Raw genomic sequence first — 23,659 nt, 5'->3', positions numbered from 1 at the left:
GACTGAAATATGATGTACCTCAGAGTTGCTAACTGAGGCCAAGTCTGAAGAGCATGGAATATCGCTCCCAGTTCCAGAATATTCATTAGAAGGAGGGTCTCCTCCTGAGTCCACTATCCCTGAGCCTTCAGGGAGTTCCAGACTGTATCCCAACCTAAAAGGCTGGCATCTGTTGTAACAATTGTCCCATCTGACCTGCGGAAGGTCATACCCTTGGACAGATGGACCCGAGATAGTCACCAGAGAAGAGAATCTCTGGTTTCTTGGTCCGGATTTAACAGGAGAACAAATCTGTGTAATCCCCGTTCCTCTGGCTGAGCATGCATAGTTGCAGTGGTCTGAAATGTAGGCGTGCAAACGGTACTATGTCCCTTGCCGCTACCATTAAGCCGATTACATTCATGTACTGAGCCACCAAAGGGCGCGGATGGAATGAAGAACACGGCAGAAATTTAGAAACTTTGACAACCTGGACTCCGTCAGGTAAATTTTAATTTCTACAAAATCTATCAGAATCCCTAGGAGGGAAACCCTTGATATTGGGGATAGAGAACTCTTTCCTTGTTCACTTTCTACCCATGCGATCTCAGAAATGCCAGTACTACGTCCGTATGAGACTTGGCAACTTGGATGTTTGACGCCTGTATCAGGATGTCGTCTAAATAAGGGGCCACTTCTATGCCCCGCGGCCTAAGGACCGCCAAAGTGACCCCAGAACCTCCATAAAGATTCTAGGGGCTGTAGTTAACCCAAAGGAAAGAGCTACAAACTGGTAATGCCTGTCTAAAAAGGCAAACCTGAAAAACCGATGGTGATCTTTATGCATCGTAATGTGAGGATAAGCATCCTTCAAATCCATTGTAGTCCTCTATTGACTCTCCTGGATCATAGTTAAGATGGTACGAATAGTTTCCATCTTAAATGATAGAATTCTAAAGAATTTGTTTAAGATCTTTTAGATCCAAAATAGGTCTGAAGGTTTCCTTTCCTTGGGAACCACAAACCGATTTGAGGAAAACTGTGTCCCTGTTCCTCTATTGGAACTGAATGGGTCACGTACACAATGCAAGAATGTCTCTTTCTTTATCTGGTTTGCAGATAAATGTGAAAGGCAAAAACTCCCCTTTTTTGGGGGGGAAAGCTTTGAAATCCAGAAGATATCTCTGGGGTATAATTTCCAATGCCCAGGGATCCTGGGCATCTCTTGCCCACGCCTGGGCGAAGAATGAAGTCTGCCCCCTATAGGATCCGTTACCAGATAGGGTTCCGTTCGTCATGCTGTTTTAGAGGCAGCAGCAGGCTCCTTGACCTGCTTATCTTTGTTCCAGGTCCGGTTGTCTCCAGACCGCCTTGGACTGAGCAAAAGTTCCCTCTTATTTTGCCTTAGAGGAAGTTGATGCCACACCTGCCTTGAATTTTCGAAAGGCACGAAAATTAGGCCTTTTTTGTCCCTTGATTTGGACCTGTCCTGAGGAAGGGCATGATCTTTTCCTCCAGTGATATAAGTAATAATCTCCTTCAAACTAGGCCTGAATAGGGTCTGCCCCTTGAAGGGAAGTTAAGTAGCTTATTTATTAAAGTCACGACAGCTGACCATGATATAAGCCATAGCGCTCTGAGCGCCAGTATAGTAAAAAACAGAATTCTTAGCCGTTAGTCTAGTCAAAGGAACAAAGGCATCAGAAAACAAAGGAATTGGCTAGCTTAAGTGCTCTAAGCTTGTCAAATATATTCATCCAATGGAGCCTGTAAAGCCTCATCAAGAGACTCAAACCAGAACGCCGCAGCAGCAGTGACAGGAGCAATGCGTGCAAGGGGCTGCAGGATAAAACCTTGTTGAATAAATATTTTTTATCCATTGGATCTAAAAAAGCACAACAGTCCTCGCCAGAGGTAGTGGTACGCTTAGCTAGAGTAGAAACTCTTCTCTCCACCTTAGGAACTGTCTGCCATAAGTCCCGTGTGGTGGCAACTATTAGAAAACATTCTTCTAAAAAATAGGAGGGGAAGAGAACGGCACACCTGGTCTATCCCATTCCTTATGAAAAATTTTAGTAAACCTCTTTAGGTATTGGAAAAACATAAGTACACACCGGCACTGCATATTATTTATCCAGTCTACACAATTTCTCTGGCACTGCGATTGTACACATTCATTCAGAGCAGCTAAAGCCTCCCTGAGCAACAAGTGGAGGTTCTCAAGCATAAATTTTAAATGTAGAAATATCAGAATCAGGTTAAATCATCTTCCCTGAGTCACAAATATCACCCACAGACTAAGCATATTGTGAGGTAGTATCAGACATGGTTCTTAAAGCGTCTGTATGCTCTGTATCTACCCCCAGAGCCGTTTTGCTTTCCTTTAATTTCAGGTAGTCTGACTAATACTGCTGCCAGTGTATTATACACAACCTTTGCCATGTCTTGTAAAATAAACGCTATGGGCGCCATTGATATACTTGGCGCCATTTGAGCGTGAGTCCCTGGAGCGGGAGTCAAAGGGTCTGACACGTGGGGAGAGTTAGTCGGCATAACTTCCCCCTCGACAGAATCCTCTGGTAAAATAAACGCTATGGGTGCCCTTGATGTACTTGGCGCCATTTGAGCGTGAGTCCCTAAAGCGGGAGTCAAAGGGTCTGACACGTGGGGAGAGTTAGTCGGCATAACTTCCCCCTCGACAGAATCCTCTGGTGATAATGTTTTTAAATACAAAAAATGATCTTTATTGTTTAACATGAAATCAGTACATCTGGTACACATTCTAAAATGGGGTTCCACCATGGCTTTAAACATAATAAACACAGAGCCTCCTCTATGTTAGACATGTTAGAACTAATAAAGAGACTAGTAAGCTTGGAAAACACTTTAAATCAAGTTAACAAGCAAATATAACAAACGTTACTGTGCCTTTAAGAGAAACAAATTTTGTCAAAATTTGAAAAACAGTGAAAAAAGGCAGTAAATCAAACTAAATTTTTACAGTACATGTAATAAGTTAACAGAGCATTGCACCCACTTGCAAATGGATGATTAACCCCTTAATGCAAAAAACAGATAAAAAAAAAAAAAAAAACATTTTTTTTTTAAACAGACACAACAAAACTGCCACAGCTGAGCTGTGGATTACCTTCCCTATAACTGTTTCTATGCAAAATTTAAGCCAGCCATGTGGAAAAATTAGGCCCCAATAAGTTTTATCACCAAACATATGTTAAAAAACGATTAAACATGCCAGCAAACGTTTTAAAACACATTCTTATAAGAGTATGTATGTCTATTAATAAGCCTGATCCAGTCGCTATCACTGCATTTAAGGCTTTACTTACATTACTTCGGTATCAGCAGTATTTTCTTAGTCAATTCCATTCCTTAGAAAAATATATTACTGCACATACCTTAGCATATATCTCTATCAATCAGCCTGGTACCAGTCGCTTTCACTGCATTTAAAGGCTGTACTTACATTACTTCGGTATCAGCAGTATTTTCTTAGTCAATTCCATTTCTTAGAAAAATATTTTACTGCACATACCTTATTTGCAGGAAAACCTGCACGCCATTCCCCCTCTGAAGTACCTTACTCCTCAGAATGTGTGAGAACAGCAACTGGATCTTAGTTACGTCTGCTAAGATCATAGAAAAAACACAGGCAGATTCTTCTTCCAAATACTGCCTGAGATAAACAGCACACTCCGGTGCCATTTAAAAATAACAAACTTTTGATTGAAGAAATAAACTAAGTATAAAAAACCACAGACTCTCACGACCTCCTATCTATGTTGAGACTTGCAAGAGAATGACTGGTAATGGCAGTTAGGGGAGGAGCTATATAGCAGCTTTGCTGTGGGTGGACTCTTGCAACTTCCTGTTGGGAAGGAGAATATATCCCATAAGTAATGGATGATCCGTGGACTGGATACACTTAACAAGAGAAATAATATTTTAGAATTTGTTTCCTGCAGTGCAATCACAATATTATAAGTAAAACATCTCACAATCTCAATATTGTGAAATATGAATATTACAAATGCGAAAACGCGATTGTAATATTGTGAAATATTGAAATATGAAAATGTAATTGCAATATTGTGAAATATGAATATTGAGAAAGCGCAATTGCAATATTAAAATAAGTACAAATACACGTCTAAGTACACAATAGAAGATTAGTACACTCACATTTACATACATATTGTAACATTATACTATATTATATATATTATATATATTAAACAACGTATATACATATATCACATACCCACAATCCCCCAGTTTCTATAGGTGTATTATTGATATGTTAAATTCACTATTATATTGTGAGAACAAGGGTTGAGTTTCTGTTAACACATGTAAATTGTATTGTCAAACAGTACTGTTTTACAGATCATTTACATTACATTGCTGTTTTGAATATATCCTGGTATTAGTGCCGCAGAGTAAGCCACTGAAATGTATGGTAATACACTTCTCGGCGATGCTGCTTTTAAACAGTCTGTCATCAGGAGCATGCATGTGCATTAAGCCACCTGGTAGCAGTTTGTGGCTATGTTATATAATATTTGTTTTTATACAATGTATTTTAAATAAATCATTGCTCAGCTGCGGAGCAGCAGTGTATGAGCCATTAATCATACAGAATGTTTAATCATTGAGCAATACGTTTGCTCTTATAAATGTGAATAAGTTTAATGTGCATATATCTGTTTGAAAAGATTGGGACATACTACACAATACGCGATATCTTGCCTCAAGAGACATTCCATTATTGGAACACACCGTTTGGACACGGATTGGGACTGATATCCTCTATATTAAAGGGACAGTATTTCACCAACACATTTGCATCACTATATTTTGGTATTATTTTTGTATTTTAGGGCCTTTTAATATATATTGGGGTTTTTTCATAGTGTTTGCAACAATGTTTATATCAATGTTATACATATACAATGCTACCTCAGAATGCTACAGACACTCATGGCAGCAAAGTTTGCAATTATGTATAACATTGCTTACTGCTTATACATTAATTATGCACAACAATGTTGCAAAATCTGCTGCCAAAAAGTCAAGGACATGTGCACACTCCTGAGCTCATCTAGGATTACTCTTTAACAAAGGATACCAAGAGAAATTGAATAAAAGTAAATTGAAAGGTTGTTTAAAATTGCATGCTCTTTGTGAATCAGGAGTGTTTAATTCTGACTTTACTGTCTTTTTAATTACAGTATAAATATAAAACCTGTTGGGATCTATTATGTTTATCAAACCAGCATAAGGATCCTACTTTTGTTTCAAGTATATGGGAGCCACTTATTACCAACACATTTTGGTCTCCATTTCAGTGGCAGTAAATAGAAGCAGCTCCACAATAATCTATAATAATTAGGGACCCTAAATCTCCCTCCTCCTCCCTAAGAGACATTATGATTTATATAATTTATTTGTAGAGCTAAAAAAGATTCTGCAGCTCTATAATAAGATGGGTGCAGTATACAATGGTAACATTTATATGAGGCAATAATAGACAAATGTGTAGAGGGCCAACTGTTGTAGACCACCTTGAATGTTTATTTACATGACAGCTGGGCTTGTGGGCTTACATGCCAATAGAACAGTGTACAGGGAGTGCAGAATTATTAGGCAAAGTATTTTGACCACATCATCCTCTTTATGCATGTTGTCTTACTCCAAGCTGTATAGGCTCGAAAGCCTACTACCAATTAAGCATATTAGGTGATGTGCATCACTGTAATGAGAAGGGGTGTGGTCTAATGACATTAACACCCTATATCAGGTGTGCATAATTATTAGGCAACTTCCTTTCCTTTGGCAAAATGGGTCAAAAGAAGGACTTGACAGGCTCAGAAAAGTCAAAAATAGTGAGATATCTTGCAGAGGGATGCAGCACTCTTAAAATTGCAAAGCTTCTGAAGCGTGATCATCGAACAATCAAGCGTTTCATTCAAAATAGTCAACAGGGTCGCAAGAAGCGTGTGGAAAAACCAAGGCGCAAAATAACTGCCCATGAACTGAGAAAAGTCAAGCGTGCAGCTGCCAAGATGCCACTTGCCACCAGTTTGGCCATATTTCAGAGCTGCAACATCACTGGAGTGCCCAAAAGCACAAGGTGTGCAATACTCAGAGACATGGCCAAGGTAAGAAAGGCTGAAAGACGACCACAACTGAACAAGACACACAAGCTGAAACGTCAAGACTGGGCCAAGAAATATCTCAAGACTGATTTTTCTAAGGTTTTATGGACTGATGAAATGAGAGTGAGTCTTGATGGGCCAGATGGATGGGCCCGTGGCTGGATTGGTAAAGGGCAGAGAGCTCCAGTCCAACTCAGACGCCAGCAAGGTGGAGGTGGAGTACTGGTTTGGGCTGGTATCATCAAAGATGAGCTTGTGGGGCCTTTTCGGGTTGAAGATGGAGTCAAGCTCAACTCCCAGTCCTACTGCCAGTTTCTGGAAGACACCTTCTTCAAGCAGTGGTACAGGAAGAAGTCTGCATCCTTCAAGAAAAACATGATTTTCATGCAGGACAATGCTCCATCACACGCGTCCAAGTACTCCACAGCGTGGCTAGCAAGAAAGGGTATAAAAGAAGAAAATCTAATGACATGGCCTCCTTGTTCACCTGATGTGAACCCCATTGAGAACCTGTGGTCCATCATCAAATGTGAGATTTACAAGGAGGGAAAACAGTACACCTCTCTGAACAGTGTCTGGGAGGCTGTGGTTGCTGCTGCACGCAATGTTGATGGTGAACAGATCAAAACACTGACAGAATCCATGGATGGCAGGCTTTTGAGTGTCCTTGCAAAGAAAGGTGGCTATATTGGTCACTGATTTGTTTTTGTTTTGTTTTTGAATGTCAGAAATGTATATTTGTGAATGTTGAGATGTTATATTGGTTTCACTGGTAAAAATAAATAATTGAAATGGGTATATATTTGTTTTTTGTTAAGTTGCCTAATAATTATGCACAGTAATAGTCACCTGCACACACAGATATCCCCCTAAAATAGCTATAACTAAAAACAAACTAAAAACTACTTCCAAAACTATTCAGCTTTGATATAAATGAGTTTTTCGGGTTCATTGAGAACATGGTTGTTGTTAAATAATAAAATTAATCCTCACAAATACAACTTGCCTAATAATTCTGCACTCCCTGTATTTCCCTATTCTAGGACTAGATTTCATAAAAAAGGAAATTTATGCTTACCTGATAAATTTGTTTCTTTTATGATATGACGAGTCCACGGATTTCATCCTTACTTATGGGATATCGCCTCCTGGTCAGCAGGAGGAGGAGGCCAAGAGCACCACAGCAGAGCTGTATATATATAGCTCCTCCCTTCCCTCCCACTCCAGTCATTCGACCGAAGTTAGGAAGAGAAAGGAAAAGCCAAGGTGCAGAGGTGACTGAAGTTTAACAAAAAATAAAAACCTGTCTTAGAAAATGACAGGGTGGGCCGTGGACTCGTCATATCGTAAAAGAAACAAATTTATCAGGTAAGCATACATTTCCTTTTCTTTTACAAGATATGACGAGTCCACAGATTTCATCCTTACTTATGGGATACAATACCAAAGCTATAGGACATGGATGAAAGGGAGGGACAAGACAGGAACCTAAACGGAAGCACCACTGCTTGAAGAACCTTTCTCCCAAAAACAGCCTCAGACGAGGCAAAAGTGTCAAATTTGTAGAATTTGGAAAAAGTGTGAAGAGACGACCAACTTGCAGCCTTGCAAATCTGTTCAACAGAAGCATAATTTTTAAATGCCCATGAGGAAGCAACAGCCCTAGTAGAATGAGCCGTAATTCTTTCAGGAGGCTGCTGTCCAGCAGTCTCATATGCAAAACGGATGATACTCTTCAGCCAAAAAGAAAGAGAGAGGTAGCCGTAGCTTTCTGGCCCCTACGTTTTCCAGAAAAAAACAACAAATAATGAAGATGATTGACGAAATTCTTTAGTCTCCTGCAAGTAAAACTTCAGGGCACGGACCACGTCCAAGTTATGTAACAGACGCTCCTTCTTAGAAGAAGGATTAGGACACAATGAAGGAACAATAATTTCCTGATTAATATTTTTGTTGGAAACAACCTTAGGAAGAAAACCAGGTTTGGTACGTAACACTACCTTATAGGAATGAAAAATAAGGTAAGGAGAATCTCATTGTAATGCCGAAAGCTCAGAAACTCTGCAAGCAGAAGAAATAGCAACCAAAAATAAAACTTTCCAAGATAACACTTTAATATCTATGGAATGCATAGGTTCAAACGGAACCTCTTGAAGAACCTTAAGAACTAAATTCAAACTCCAAGGAGGAGCAAGAGGTCTAAGCACAGGCCTGATTCTAGTCAGAGCCTGACAAAACGATTGAACATCCGGAATATCTGCCAGACATTTGTGTAGCAAAATAGATAAAGCAGAAATGAGAAAGGAGCAATGAGAATCACCGAAGCTCTCTCTTGATTGACTCAAGCAATCACCCAGGGAAGGAGAGCAAAAGGAGGTAACACATAAGCTAGGTTGAACGACCAAGGCACTGCCAAGGCATCTATCAGTTCGGCCTGAGGATCCCTGGACCTGGATCCGTATCTCGGGAGCTTGGCATTCTGACAAGACGCCATAAGATCCAGCTCCGGCCTGCCCCATCTGAGAACCAGATTGGCAAAGACTTCTGGATGGAGTCCCATTCCCCCAGATTAAAATCTCTGTCTGATCAAAAAATCCGCCTCCCAGTTATCCACTCCTGGAATGTAGATTGCGACAGATAAGAGTGAGTTTCCATCCACTGAAATATCTTGGTTACTTCTGTCATCGCTAAGGAACTCCTTGTTCCACCCTGATGATTGATGTAAGCTACAGTCGTGATGTTGTCCGACTGGAATCTGATGAATTTGGCTGAAGCCAACTGAGGCCAAGCCTGAAGCGCATTGAATATTGCTCTCAACTCCAGAATATTGATGGGAAATAGAGACTCCGACCGAGTCCATACACCCTGAGCCTTTAGGGAGTTTCAGACTGCCCCATCCTATCAAGCTGGCATCCGTTGTCACTATCACCCAAGAGGGTCTGTGGAAGCATGTCCCTTGAGACAGATGATCTGGCGACAACCACTAAGAAGAGAGTCCCTTGTCTCCTGATCCAGATCTATTTGAGGAGACAAATTTGCATAATCTCCATTCCATTGTCTGAGCATGCTCAGTTGTAGAGGTCTGAGATGAAAACGAGCAAACGGAATGATGTCCATTGCTGCCATCTTCAATCCAATTGCCTCCATGCACTGAGCCACTGACGGCCGAGGATTGGACTGAAGGGATCGGCATGTATTCAGAATCTTGAACTTTCTGACTTCCGTCAAAAAGATCTTCATGGATAGAAAGTCGATTTAAGTTCTCAGGAAAGGAACCCTTGTCTGTGGAATTAGTGAACTCTTTTCTAGATTCACCTTCCACCCGTGAGTTCTTAGAAATGATAGAACAATGTCGTTATGAGACCTTGTCAGCTGATAAGACGCCTGGATCAGAATATCGGCCAGATAAGGCACCACTGCAATGTCCCGCGGCCTGAGAACCGCCAGCAGAGACCCTAGAACCTTGAAAATTCTGGGTGCCGTGGCCAGCCCGAAAGGAAGGGCCACGAACTGAAAATGTTGGTCCAGAAAGGCAAACCTCAGGAACTTGTGATGATCTCTGTGGATAGGAATATGAAGATATGCATCCTTTAAGTCCACGGTAGTCATATATTGACCCTCCTGGATCAATGGAAGAATTGTCCGAATAGTCTCCATCTTGAAGGATGAAACTCTTAGAAACTGGTTTAGACTCTTGAAATCTAAAATGAGTCAGAACGTTCCCTCTTTATTGGGAACACCAAAAAGATTGGAGTAAAACCCCTGCCCCTGTTCCTGTATTGGAACGGGACAAATTACTCCCATGGAGAAGAGGTCTTTTACACAACGTAAAAACGCCTCTCTTTTTATCTAGTCTACAGACAATCGTGAAAGAAGAAACCTTCCTCTGGGGAAGGAATTTTTGAACTCCAACTGATACCCTTGAGACACGATTTCTAGTGTCCAGGAATCCTGAACGTCTCTTATCCCACTTTCAGACTTCTTGGTTTACCTAGGCTTCCACAAGAAGGGATGGGCCTCCATGCAGGCTTAGGAAGTTTCCACTGTCTTATCCTGCGTGATAAAGGGTACTGAACTCGGGGTACCCTCTTCATATGCAGTGTCAATGCTCACTATGCTACAGAAGTAGCCCGAGATATCAGAAACTATCTCCTTCAGAGCAGAGCTAAACAAGGATTTACCCTTGTAAGGAATAGAAAGGAGCTTAGTCTTAGAAGACACATCCGCAGACCAAGGCTGTACCCATAAGGTCCCGCGGGCGAAGACTGAACCCTTTTAAGGTTCTCATGCTGTCAGAATTAATAAAATGGTCAGCCAGCACCTGGATGCGATCAGCAACCCTTGAGCTGCAACCCACAGGACCACTGAAATCGAACCTGCAACCCTTGTGTTGCTACAGAGTTAAGCCCTAGTGTCATAGCAAGTGTCGAGCTACCTGACCGGCTAAATTCATTTATGTGTCTGTATACTATCCTATAGTCACAAAGGATGACCTAATAAAAAAAACAGTTCCAATTCAGTTAAGAAAATATTCACACAAAAAATTGCACTCTCTCTTTTAAAATAAAAAGAGCATCTTATTACTGTCATGCAAACCCATAGAAATATTAAGATAATATTGCTAGAACCAGACATTGTTAAGAACCTCAAAGCAATGTCTAAGCAAGGAACCGCAGAGCACTGCCTGTGGATAAGCAAGAATTCCAGACACTATAGGTAGAAAATGTGGAAAGGATTGGCCGGTGACACCAGACTCCTAATTTCACATTAGAAGGAGTATATATAAAAAAAAAAAAAAAATCAATAAAAGCAAATATGTTACTATCTATTTAAATTTTAAAAGGATAACAGTTTTCCTATACAGCAACTCACAGAAATAACAAGAGTTTAATATTGAAAACTTCTCATTTCTGTGACCAAAATTATTCAAGCATTATGGTAACCCTGCTGGAAACATATATTGCTAAAGACATTAAAGCAACCCAGACTTGTGCTGCAAGAAACCGCAGAGTACCGCATGTGGGAGAAGAAAGATCATTATCTTATGTGAACACTTGATCCCTGTTAAGTACCAAGCTGTAATATATCATAAACAGCAGAATGTATCAAATAAAAGGGACCCCACAAAAAAACGGTACTGTCACTTTAATTGAAAAAAGAACAACACTTTAGATGCAACTTCGTTCCTTCCAAGTCATAATAAATGAAGGCAAACACTTTAATTAGTATAGACACCCCATATGTTTAATCACTATGTAAAAATGAAAAACAATGGAGTAGAGCAGTTGAACTAGGACACAGAAAATATTGTGTAAACTGTACGCTACTAGTGCAAGAAGCATTCCAGCATTATGCAATACCCCCAGCTAATAGTCCATCAGTGTTGTTCCTGGAACGGCATAAAAAGGGGGCGCGTAAAATCTTCGGTATTATAGCCTAGCTCCGCCCATCGTGGGCGTATCAGGCTGAAACATCCGAAAAAACTAGGATGAAAAAAAAGCGACAAGTAGCAAAGCACTGTAACACACCGTAGAATGAAGCTCCCATTGCTTTAACAAAACGGGGTATATATTCCGGAATAAGCTCTTTCAAAAGCTGTCCGGTGCAATCAGACCTATAAAGTGCGCAACTAAAAAAGGCGCCAAACACAACTCCGCCCAACGTGGGCGTTATCAGTATCCTCTCCCGGTCGCCATTTATATAATAAAAAACGACCTACAGTTAAATATAAAAGCACCAAACAGTCGAATCCGAATAATAAAAAAGGCGGATTCCCCAACACTAAGCCATACAAGCATAGCTTATAAATTGTGGCCATAATAGATCTCCCGGTCGGCTAAAAGTAAACTGCCGAGAGAAAATAACCTAAGCCCTTACTCTTCTGAACCACTCTAGCCCAGCAATATGAGGACTCCCGGTCGGCTATAATTAAACCACCGGGAGGAAAAAAAAAAATGCAAGAGCAGAGTCCTGCTTAACGTTAAATCTGGAGGATATATACAACAACCCCAGTCTCAAGTATCGCCTCACACTGAGCCTTGTTCTTGCTAGCTCTACAGAGAAGGCTTTTTTATACACACAGGGCTCGTTCAATGCGTGGCTTCCTTTTTTAGCAATGCAGAGAGAGCTAAACCTTGCGTGTAACTGTCCCACAGTATCCCCTGAAGCTCTGAGGGGGCCATCTATATATGTAAGGGAGTTAAAGTTGAAGAGGACTAAAGCAAAGTTTCCGAATTCCTTCTGAGACTCTTTCTCACCCCCCAGAATAAAGTTAGCACTTACCTCATCTCCTGCCGGACAGTAAGGCAGTCTCCAGGTGTATGAGGTCCTCTCCCTCAAATGGACCTGTAATGAAAAAGAAAATCCTGAGTAAACATCCCTCAGGTTTTCTTGGTAGGGGTAGCAAACAAGTACATGGGAGGCGCAGTGAGAATTATGTCCCACAAGTTCCCATCGCTCTAAAGCCACCAAATGCTTCTCTTTTGTTATGGAAGAGACTGATCTGGTCTAGGCTACACCCCAGAACAAAGTACCACTCAGAGGCACTACTTTAAAAAATAATAAACTCTTGATTGAAGAATCTAAACTAACACCTCACTTTACCTCTTCCTATCACTAACACAAACAAAGAGAATGACTGGAGTGGGAGGGAAGGGAGGAGCTATATATACAGCTCTGCTGTGGTGCTCTTTGCCTCCTCCTGCTGACCAGGAGGCGATATCCCATAAGTAAGGATGAAATCCGTGAACTCGTCATATCTTGTAAAAGAAACAAAATTTATGCTTACCTGATAAATGTATTTATTTCTTGACTCGGTGAGTCCACGGATCATCATCATTTACTGTTGGGAATATCACTCCTGGCCAGCAGGAGGAGGCAAAGAGCACCACAGCAGAGCTGTTAAGTATCACTTCCCTTCCCACAAACCCAAGTCATTCTCTTTGCCTCTCGTGCAAGGAGGAGGTGAAGTAATTAGGAGAGTTTCGTTCTTCTTCTGCTCGGAGGGTTTCTGAACTCTCAGCTTTGCAGTGTGGTTTCCTTATCTCGTATTTCGGTAGATAAGGCAGTTCTTCGAACCAAGTTGGTTTTCTTCCTAAGGTTGTTTCAGACAGAGATTTTAGTCAGGAAATCGTTGTTCCTTTTCTCTGTCCTACTCTTTTTCTCATAAAGATCGTCGGGTGCACTACTTAGATGTTGTGCGGTACCTTAAATTTTCTCTGCAGGCTGCATTAGAAAGAAAAGGGGTGGGAGCTGCTTGTATATATACACGATGGGTGCTCCGGTTTCATATGAAGGCAGATATTTAGAGACAGTAACACTCTGATCGTTGTGCCGTTGGGAGGTGTTGGATGGAAGGCAAAATTAAGGGAGAGGGCGTGATAGTAAGCTACACTACAGAAAAAAGGGGAATAACCAGACAGCTGGTGGTACATAAGATGGCCACCAGCAGTAAGAGGAAGAAGGGGAAAGGTTAAAGAGCTAAGGAGTGATCACTACACTGAGGACAACAATAATAATAAAAAATAAATAAAAAAAAGTCCTTAACTGCATACTGGCAGACCTTCTGCCACTATTTAAGATGGTGCTGATCAGTTGGAGGTGAGGGAGGGAAGAGTGGTTTGGTAAAAATCAGGGAGTAGGAGGTGTCAGGTGGAAAAGTAATCTCTACTCTGCATCAAAAATTAACTCAACAAGCTAACTGATTAACCCCTTTACTGCCAGGAATTTCACATAGGGCATGCAGCTGCAATTAGCAGGATTCTAATTGCCAAAAATCAATGGCAAAGCCATGCATGTCTGCTATTTCGGAACAACAGGGATCGCAGAGAAGCTTTTTTTAACCATTTGTCAAATGACCACAGTAGTTGTGTGTAAATATTTTCAGTGAGAAAACCAAAGATTTTTTTATATGATCGTATCTGGCAGTCAAATAGCGGCACCAAATATACTAAAATGGGCCTGGATAAATACCTTGGGTTGTCTGCAAAAAAATGCACCTTTTAGAGATGCATTTGTATACATGGTCTAGATTCATTAAAGATCTATGCATTACTATTATACAGTCCATCAAATTTACATATGTATTTAATATGTGATATCACATAAAGCTAATGGGACCAACAGAGAATTAGAGAAAATTGGAAATAATGGCTGCAACATCTAGAAATGTTATGGTAGCAATCACTTTCTGTAAATGTTTGTTTCTAATTCACACTTGCATTGTCATGGCTGTCAGCTGCAGTAATCTTCATGACCGGGATTTCAAACATAATTATGTTTTTATTATGAGGTTTTCAAATGGAACTGTGTCTTTGTGACTGGGATTTCACCGTTTACCACTCTCGCTTCGGCCAAGATAACTTTTCTTTTCTTTCTTTTTTTTAATTATCAATTAAACAATTTACAGTATTCATAACCTCATGTCGCAATTGAGTTACAGAAATCAAAATATAGCAAAGACAAAAACCTGTTCATGACAGTGCGGTTTTCCAGTTTTACCAACATTTTTAGGACTACATTATTGCAATGGAGGAAACCTCGTCACACAGCGGTTTCACACTTTACAGTGTAAAAACTGTTCCAATCTAATTTTATAAGATAAGATAAGCTGTGGGCAATTTCTTCTAATAGAAACACATAGTTTTCTTGATTTAAGTTGTATATCTCGCCAAATCGGAAAATGGTACTTTATCCATCAATAATTGGAAATAACAAAAACAAAACATTTTTAATATATTAAAAAACTGTCAAAAAAATTATTACGCAAACATGCTCAGTATACCCATCATGCTTATATACAAATAACATTCATATTGCTTTATCAGTTATCAGGATGGATATACTAGCACCTAGCTGAACACGTCAAGTTAGCCAATCCCAAGAGACAAATGTGTCCAGGCACCTATTAGCAGCTAGCTCCCGCTAGTGTAGGATATGTGGATATTTATTTTCAACAAGGGACACTCACTGAACAAAGAACATTTGAAAATAGAAGTGAAGTTAAAAGTGTATTAAAATGACATGCTCTGTCCAATTCATGCAAGTGTAATTTTGACTTTTCTATCCCTTCAATAACAAGTATTTTTAACACTTACCTGAGACATTCCTTCCATATCCAACTGCATCAATTCAGTCTGGTTAACAGTAAGCAGAGCCATTCCAACACGGAATATAACTTCTAGACCCTGCAACAAAGCACAGTGGATCACATACCATATCAGCTTCACCACCTGGCTAAAATTTAAGCCAATCTTAAAATAAAATTAGCTAATATTTATCCCAAAAAAATTTGTTGCACAATGTAGCATTAAATCAATTTATGTTCATTTTGTGCAATTAATTTGTGAAAGTAAATCCTAGCGTTTTACAAGCTACTTTACTATTGAAACAAATAAAGGGCACTTTCATTCATGAAGTATAAGATACTTCATGAAGAAAGCTCCTTTATTTGATTCAATCGATCAGCGCTCTTAGCTCCTACAGCAGCCCACGGCTAAAAAATTTTTTGGCTAAGAGGTGACGATTGAATCAAATAAAGGAGCTTTCTACATGAAGTATCTTATACTTCATGAATGAAAGTCCCCTTTATTTGTTTCAATAGTTAATCCTAGCGTTTATAAAACGCTAGGATTTACTTTCACTTTAAATAACACTTATAAATAAAAGAAACTATAATATATAATCATATATAATACTGCAAATGATTACACTGCCACCACCTGGCTAGTTCACAATGCCACCCCGCTGACAGAGATAACAGAAACTATGTTCCACTGTATCTATCTGAGCATAAGAAAAATGTATATTACCTCATATATGAAGATATCAAAAACACGGGTAGCTATAGGAAGTGGAAACGTTGTGAGGAACAAAGTTAAAAACCAGGAGGATGCGTACATAGAAGTATGGAAGCAGTGGGAGCGGAAATGAAGGTTTAGCTCCGGGAGTTGGTCCTGAGAAAATGGGTGAGAGAAAGGACACTATTATTAAAATGACAGTAAACACCAAAAAACTAAATGTATGCTTACCTAATAAATGTATTTCTTTCTGGATATGGAGAGTCCACAACGTCATTCAATTACTATTACTATTCAATTATTAGTGGGAATATCACTCCTGACCAGCAAGAGGAGGCAAAGAGCACCACAGCAAAGCTGTTAAGTGTCGCTCCCCTACCCATAATCCCCAGTCATTCGACCGAAGGAAAATGGAAAAGGAATAACACAAAGGTGTAGAGGTGCCTGAGGTTTAGTAAAAAATTACTATCTTAATAAAGGGTGGGGTCGTGGACTCTCCATATCCGGAAAGAAATTTTTTTATCAGGTAAGCATACATTTTGTTTTCTTTCCTAAGATATGGAGGGTCCACAACGTCATTCAATTACTAGTGGGAACCAATACCCAAGCTAGAGGACACAGAAGGAACAGGGAGGGAGAACAAGACAGGAAGACCTAAACAGAAGGCATCACCGCTTGAAGAACCTTTCTCGCAAAAGAGGCCTCAGCCAAGGAAAAAAAAAATTCTAAAATTTGGAAAAAGTATGCAGAGAGGACCAAGTTGCAGCCTTTCAAATCTGTTCCACAGAAGCTTCATTTCTGAAAGCCCAAGAAGAGGAGACAGTCCTAGTGGAATGAACTGTAATTCTCTCAGGAGGCTGATGTCCAGCTGTCTCATAAGCAAAACGAATTATACTTCTCACCCAGAGAAGTAGCAGTAGCCTTTTGACCCTTACGATTTCCTAAGAAACAAACAGGGCAGAAGACTGGCAAAAATCCTTAGTTGCCTGAAGGTAGAATTTTAGAGCACGCACAACATCCAAGTTGTGCAACAGACGTTGTTTATGAGAAGAAGGATTGGGACAGAGAGAAGGAACAACAATTTCCTGATTAATATTAATATACGAAACCACTTTAGGAAGAAACCCCAATTTAGTACGAAGAACCGCCCTATCCGCATGAAAGATAAGGTAAGGTGAATCAAACTGCAAAGCCGAGAGTTCAGAAACTCTCAGAGCAGAAGAGATAGCAATAAGAAACAAAACCTTCCAAGATAGCAACTTAATATCTATGGAATGCATTGGCTCAAACGGAGCCTGTTGCAAAACTTTAAGAACAAGATTAAGGCTCCAAGGAGGAGCAACAGGTTTAAAAACAGGCCTGATTCTGACCAGGGCCTGACAAAAAGATTGAACATCTGGCAAATCCGCCAGACGCTTGTATAACAAAATAGATAATGCAGAAATCTGACCTTTCAGAGAACTGACTGACAACCCTTTCTCCAGACCTTCCTGTAGAAAAGACAACATTCTAGGAATCCTGACCCTACTCCAAGAGTAGCCCTTTGATTCATAAAAGGTATTTACACCATACCCAATGGTAAATTTTTCAAGTAACAGGCTTGCGAGCCTGGACATGGTCTCAATGACCGACTCAGAAAATCCTTGCTTAGACAGAACTAAGGGATTAATCTCTAAGCAGTCAGCTTCAGAGAAACAAGATTTGGATGGAGGAATGGACCCTGAGTTAGAAGGTCCTTCCTCAGAGGCAACCTTCAAGGTGGCCGAGATGACATCTTCACTAGGTCTGCATATCAGATCCTGCGAGGCCATGCAGGAGCTATTAGAATTACAGATGCTCTCTCCTGTTTGATATGAGCAATAACTTGTGGAAGGAGCGCAAACGGAAGAAACAGGGTTGCTAGACCGAAATCCCAACTGTACCATGGAAGCTTGGTGTTCTGCTGAGATGCCATCAGATTAGACTCCGGCATCCCTTATTTGAGGGTTAACCTGGAGGACACATCCGGATGGTGAGCCCACTTCCCGGGATGAAATGTCTGTCTGCTCAGGAAATCCGCTTGCCAGTTGTCCACTCCAGGAATGTGGATGGCAGATGGACAACAATTGTGAGCTTCTGCCCACTGAATAATCTGTGCCACCTCCTTCATGGCTTAGGAACTCTGAGTTCCTCCCTGGTGGTTGATGTAAGCCACTAAGGTGATGTTGTCCAACTGAAAGAGGAGAGAATTCTGGATTTCCTGACCTCCGACAGAAAATTTTTCATAGATAGGGAATCTATTAGGGTCCCTAAGAAAACCACCCTTGTAGCTGGAACAAGGGAACTCTTTTTCCAGATTCACTTTCCAACCGTGGGAAATTAGAAAAGAAACAAGATCTCTGTATGAGAGTTTGCTTATTGAAAAGATGGCCTGAATCAATATGTCATCCAGGAATGGAGCCACTGCAACTCCCCGAGACCTGATCACTGCCAAGAGAGCCCCCAGAACCGAAAGAGCCACAAACTGAAAGTGTTTGTCTAGAAAGGCGAATGGCAGGAATTTGTGATGATCCCTGTGGATGGGAACATGAAGATACGCGTCCTTCAGGTATATGGTCATCATGAACTGACCCTCTTGGACCAAAGGAAGAATGGAACGTATGGTTTCCATTTTGAAGGACGGTACCCTGAGAAACTTGTTGAGGCACTTTAGGTCTAAAATGGTTTGAAAAGTTCCCTCTTATTTGGGCACCACGAACAGATTTGAATAGAATCTGAGACCCTGTTCCCTTACTGGAACTATCACTCCCAGGGAGGAAAGGTCCTGAACGCAGTTCAAGAATGCCTCTCTTTTTACCTGGTCTGCAGATAATCTTGAGAGGTGGAATCTGCCCCTGGGAGGGAAAGTTTTGAATTCTATTTTGTAACCCTGAGATCCTATGTCCACAGCCCAAGGATCTGGGACATCTTGTCTTCACGCATGACAAAACAGGGAAAGTCTGCCCCCACTTGATCGAATCCCGGACCAAGGGCCGACCCTTCATGCTGACTTAGACTCAGCTGAGGGTTTCTTTGATTGCTTCCCCTTATTCCAAGACTGATTGGGCTTCCAAGAAGACTTGGACTGCACCTGCTTGGAAGAGGGAGAGGAAGACTTTTGCCCTTTGACGTCCTTGGAGTCAGTTCTTCTTGTCTTGCGGTAGAAAAGACCCCTTTTCCACCCGTAATATCAGAAATTATTTCTGCCAGACAAGGTCCAAACAAGGTCTTACCCTTGTAAGGCAGGGCCAGAAGTTCGGACTTAGAGGTAACATCAGCTGACCAAGATTTTAGCCACAATGCCCTGTGGGCTAGGACAGTGAAGCCAGGCATTTTGGATACCAGTCTAATAACGTGCATATTGGCATCAGAAATAAAATCCTATCTTGTATCTCCTCCAACGGAGTCTCTACTAAAATTGATTCAGACAAGGCGTTGTACCAATAAGATGCAGCACTTGCTACTGTGGCAATACAAACTGCAGGTTGCCATTGAAGACCTTGATGAACATACATCTTCTTCAAATAAGCTTCCAGCTTTTTGTCCATGGGATCCTTAAAGGAGCAGCTATCCTCTATATGGATCGTAGTTCTCTTACCCAGAGTAGAAATAGCCCCTTCTACTTTAGGCACCATGCGCCAAGAATCTTTAATGGTGTCAGCAACAGGAAACATCTATTTAAATACGGGAGACTGGGAGAAAGGAATCCCTGGCTTTTCCCATTCCTGCGAAATAATCTCCGTCACACGATCTGGGACAGGAAAAACTTCCACAGAGGAAGGAACATAATAGTATTTATTAAGTTTACTAGACTTCTTAGGGTTGACAACAACAGAAATATCAGAGTCATCCAAAGTAGCCAATACCTCCTTTAACAGTACACGAAGGTGTTCAAGTTTAAATCTGAAGTTTACTTCTTCAGTATCAGATGAAGGAATAATACTGTCCGAATCTGAGATTTTAGAGGCTACGGACTTATCCTTCTCAGACTTATGAGGGAGGGCAAATACACACAGAGAGAAGTACACCCTATGGGAAAACTCTATGGGAAAAAGGGGAAACCAGACGTGGACTCCTTGCTCAGTGTGCTTAGAGGAATATGGCTACACCTCACTGACGAGGCCCAATGAAGGCCAAAACTATCGTCTGGGGTTGCTGTGTTCCTTGCTCAGAGAGGAATTGCCTGGTATTTCGGCGTTGGACTGACCGTAATAGGCGGGATCAGACTGATATACTACAGGAAAGTTCTTCTCTGTGAAAAGCATTACTGGGCTAAAAGAAGCTGCATCCAGGTGGTAAATCCCCATAGAACAGGCTAACAATAGTATTGAGCCAGTTGTTCGTTCCTGTGAGTGTGCTTCTCTCTGTGTTTATTTATGAGGGAGGGCAACTGTGTAGCGGTAGGTGGAACAGAAACCTTACTATCTGAATGTCTAATGTTCCTCTTAAGTTTTCACAGCATAGGAAAAGCAGATAATGTTGCAGATACCGCAGAAGATACCTCTGCAGCAAAATCTGCAGGCAAATAAACTCCTCCAGGAGGCTGAGAGGAACTGCAGGGCACTGCATGTGATGCCATAGAGGCTTGGGACATTTGAGGAGAAAGCTGTGGCATTGCTTAAACAGCATCTTCCTGAGAGACATTGGGCTCAGCGGTCAACAATTTATATTTGAATTGAAGTGTTCTAGCTAAGCATGCAGCACAGAATTACATAGGCAAATCAATTTGTGCCTCTAGGCATAACAAGCATTTGTCAAAAGACAGAGTCTTCCATGTCCATAATACTAAATAAAAGAAATTCCAAATTGTAGAATTTTTTTAAATACACTGTCACTTTAAGAATTTTTAATACCACAATTTAGCTGCCAGAAGTCTCTAAAGCGATCTTATAGTAGATATACACTGAAGAGACTGAAATTCAATGATGCCGCTCCGCGAATATCCGATAGCAGAGAGAAGTCACATGACCGGCAGAGAGAGGAAACTATACAGCAAGTAAAATGCGCGCGTTTCCCTCTGCCTACAACATAAGATGCAAGTAGCTGCAGCTGGTTTCAAACTCAAGCAGTTTGTCAGTTAGCCTGTCTAGCTAAGCAAGCAAAGAAAACCAACTGCCAAATTTTAATTTTATACATAAATCCCTGTATAAGACATAAGCCACACACACATACTAATAAAGTATTTCAACAAAATTAGCCCAAATAGGAAAAACATCCCAATAAAGGGAAGATTAACCCCTAGGGGCCTATTTATCATGATGCGAGCGGACATGATCCGATATTGCGGATCATGTCCGCTGCACATCGATAAATGCCGACAGCATACGCTCTCGGAATTTATCATTGCACCAGCAGTTCTGGTAAACTGCTGGTGCAATACCGCCCCCTGCAGATTGGCCGCTAGCAGGGGGTGTCAATCAACCCGATCGTATTGGATTGGGTTGATTTTCGGCAATGTCTGTCCGCTGCCTCAGAGCAGGCGGACAGGTTATGGAGCAGCAGTCTTTACACAGACCGCCAGAAACACAGGGCATCCATACGGAGCTTGATAAATAGGCCCCCTAGTCTCAACATACATTATGTGCCTGCCCACTGCCAAAGAAAATCCTGTATAAAGGATTTAAAAAATGTCCCCATCTACTGCATATGACATATTCTTCTAAAGTTCAAGTCTCAAAGACCTAGAAGACAAAAGCACTTACCTGCAGTCTAGCTGTCCGGCAGGAAGACAGCTCACAAGGCGTGAAAGGACACATACTCCTTACAGAAATAAGAAAAAACAGAGTAACCAACTCTGGCTTTCTGTACCATGGGCAGCAATGACTTGAGGAAACAAAGCAAGGACTATCTCACAACTTCTTAACTGCTTAAAAGCCACCACTAGTCTACTGAAGAGATTGACGTAGACTCAGCTAAACCCAAATCCATGTTTGCAGGGAAAAGTACCCCAAAAAAAGAATTAATTTCTTCAGACACCAAACTTCACCTCCTCCATTGACAGAGGCAAAGAGAATGACTGGGGATTATGGGTAGGGGAGTGACACTTAACAGCTTTGCTGTGGTGCTCTTTGCCTCCTCCTGCTGGCCAGGAGTGATATTCCCACTAGTAATTGAATGAAGTTTTGGACTCTCCATATCTTAGGAAAGAAATAAAGATTTATTTGACTGCTTTGCATTTCCATCATTCTGCACATAGAATATGGCCTTAAAGGGACATACAACGCCTAAAATTTCCTTTCATTATTCAGAAAGAACATACATTTTTAACAAACTTTTTAATTTACTGATACTATCAATCTTGCTTCATTTAATTGGTATCATTTGTTGAAAAAGAAGCAATGCACTACAGGGAGCTAGCTCAACACATCAGAAGCCAAATATGTGCAGCCACCAATCGACAGCTAGCTCTCAGCTCCTGTGCCTACCTAGCTATGCTTTTCAACAAAGGAAACCAGGAGAACTAAGCAAACTAGATAAATAGAATTAAATTTGAAAGTTGTTTAAAATGGTTTGCTCTATCTGAATCATGAAGGAAAATGCTGGGTTTCATATACCTTTAAAGCCATTTACCAACACTGCTTTAGGGACGTATTTGAGATGCAATGATGCTCCAGAGATGATATTGCATCTTAAAAGACTTTGGCCATGGAGGAAATAGGAAGAGTAAGTGTATGCGGTTCTCCCTTTAAAAATGAGGATTGCTCAGAAAAAAAAAAACATAATTTATGCTTACCTGATAAATTTATTTCTCTTGTGGTGTATCCAGTCCACGGATCATCCATTACTTATGGGATATTAACTCCTCCCCAACAGGAAGTGCAAGAGGATTCACCCAGCAGAGCTGCTATATAGCTCCTCCCCTAACTGCCATTACCAGTCATTCGACCGAAAACATGCAGAGAAAGGAAAACCATAGGGTACAGTGGTGACTGTAGTTTAATGGAAAAATTACCTGCCTTAAAGTGACAGGGCGGGCCGTGGACTGGATACACCACAAGAGAAATAAATTTATCAGGTAAGCATAAATTATGTTTTCTCTTGTTAAGTGTATCCAGTCCACGGATCATCCATTACTTATGGGATACCAATACCAAAGCTAAAGTACACGGATGACGGGAGGGACAGGCAGGCTCTTTATACGGAAGGAACCACTGCCTGAAGAACCTTTCTCCCAAAAACAGCCTCCGAAGAAGCAAAAGTGTCAAATTTGTAAAATTTGGAAAAAGTATGAAGAGAAGACCAAGTTGCAGCCTTGCAAATCTGTTCAACAGAAGCCTCATTCTTAAAGGCCCAAGTGGAAGCCACAGCTCTAGTAGAATGTGCTGTAATTCTTTCAGGAGGCTGCTGTCCAGCAGTCTCATAGGCTAACCGTATTATGCTACGAAGCCAAAAGGAGAGAGAGGTAGCCGAAGCTTTTTGACCTCTCCTCTGACCAGAATAAACGACAAACAGGGAAGACGTTTGTCGAAAATCCTTAGTTGCCTGTAGATAAAATTTCAGGGCACGGACTACATCTAGATTGTGTAGCAGACGTTCCTTTTTCGAAGAAGGATTAGGACACAAAGATGTAACCACAATCTCTTGATTGATATATATATATATATGTTAGTGACCACCTTAGGTAGGAACCCAGGTTTAGTACGCAGAACTACCTTGTCTGAATGAAAAATCAGATAAGGAGAATCACAA

At 40.9% G+C, this 23,659-nt stretch overlaps 1 protein-coding gene across 6 annotated transcripts in view; it reads right to left on the bottom strand.

The window, feature by feature from the left end:
* The window catches only part of LOC128663629 (EVI5-like protein), a 281,215-nt gene that overhangs the window by 144,338 nt on the left and 113,218 nt on the right, over window positions 1-23,659 (bottom strand). For all 6 annotated transcript variants that reach the window (XM_053718046.1, XM_053718048.1, XM_053718047.1 and 3 more), the window contains exons 7-8: window positions 15,965-16,108; window positions 15,251-15,340 (exon numbers count right to left, since the gene is read on the bottom strand). In XM_053718046.1, coding sequence (XP_053574021.1) covers window positions 15,251-15,340; window positions 15,965-16,108 — 234 coding nt within the window. The remainder of the gene's footprint in view (window positions 1-15,250; window positions 15,341-15,964; window positions 16,109-23,659) is intronic.

The sequence above is a fragment of the Bombina bombina genome, chromosome 6, assembly GCF_027579735.1.
Source record: "Bombina bombina isolate aBomBom1 chromosome 6, aBomBom1.pri, whole genome shotgun sequence".
Lineage (NCBI taxonomy): Eukaryota > Metazoa > Chordata > Amphibia > Anura > Bombinatoridae > Bombina > Bombina bombina.
This window is presented reverse-complemented; position numbering and strand designations above follow the sequence as displayed.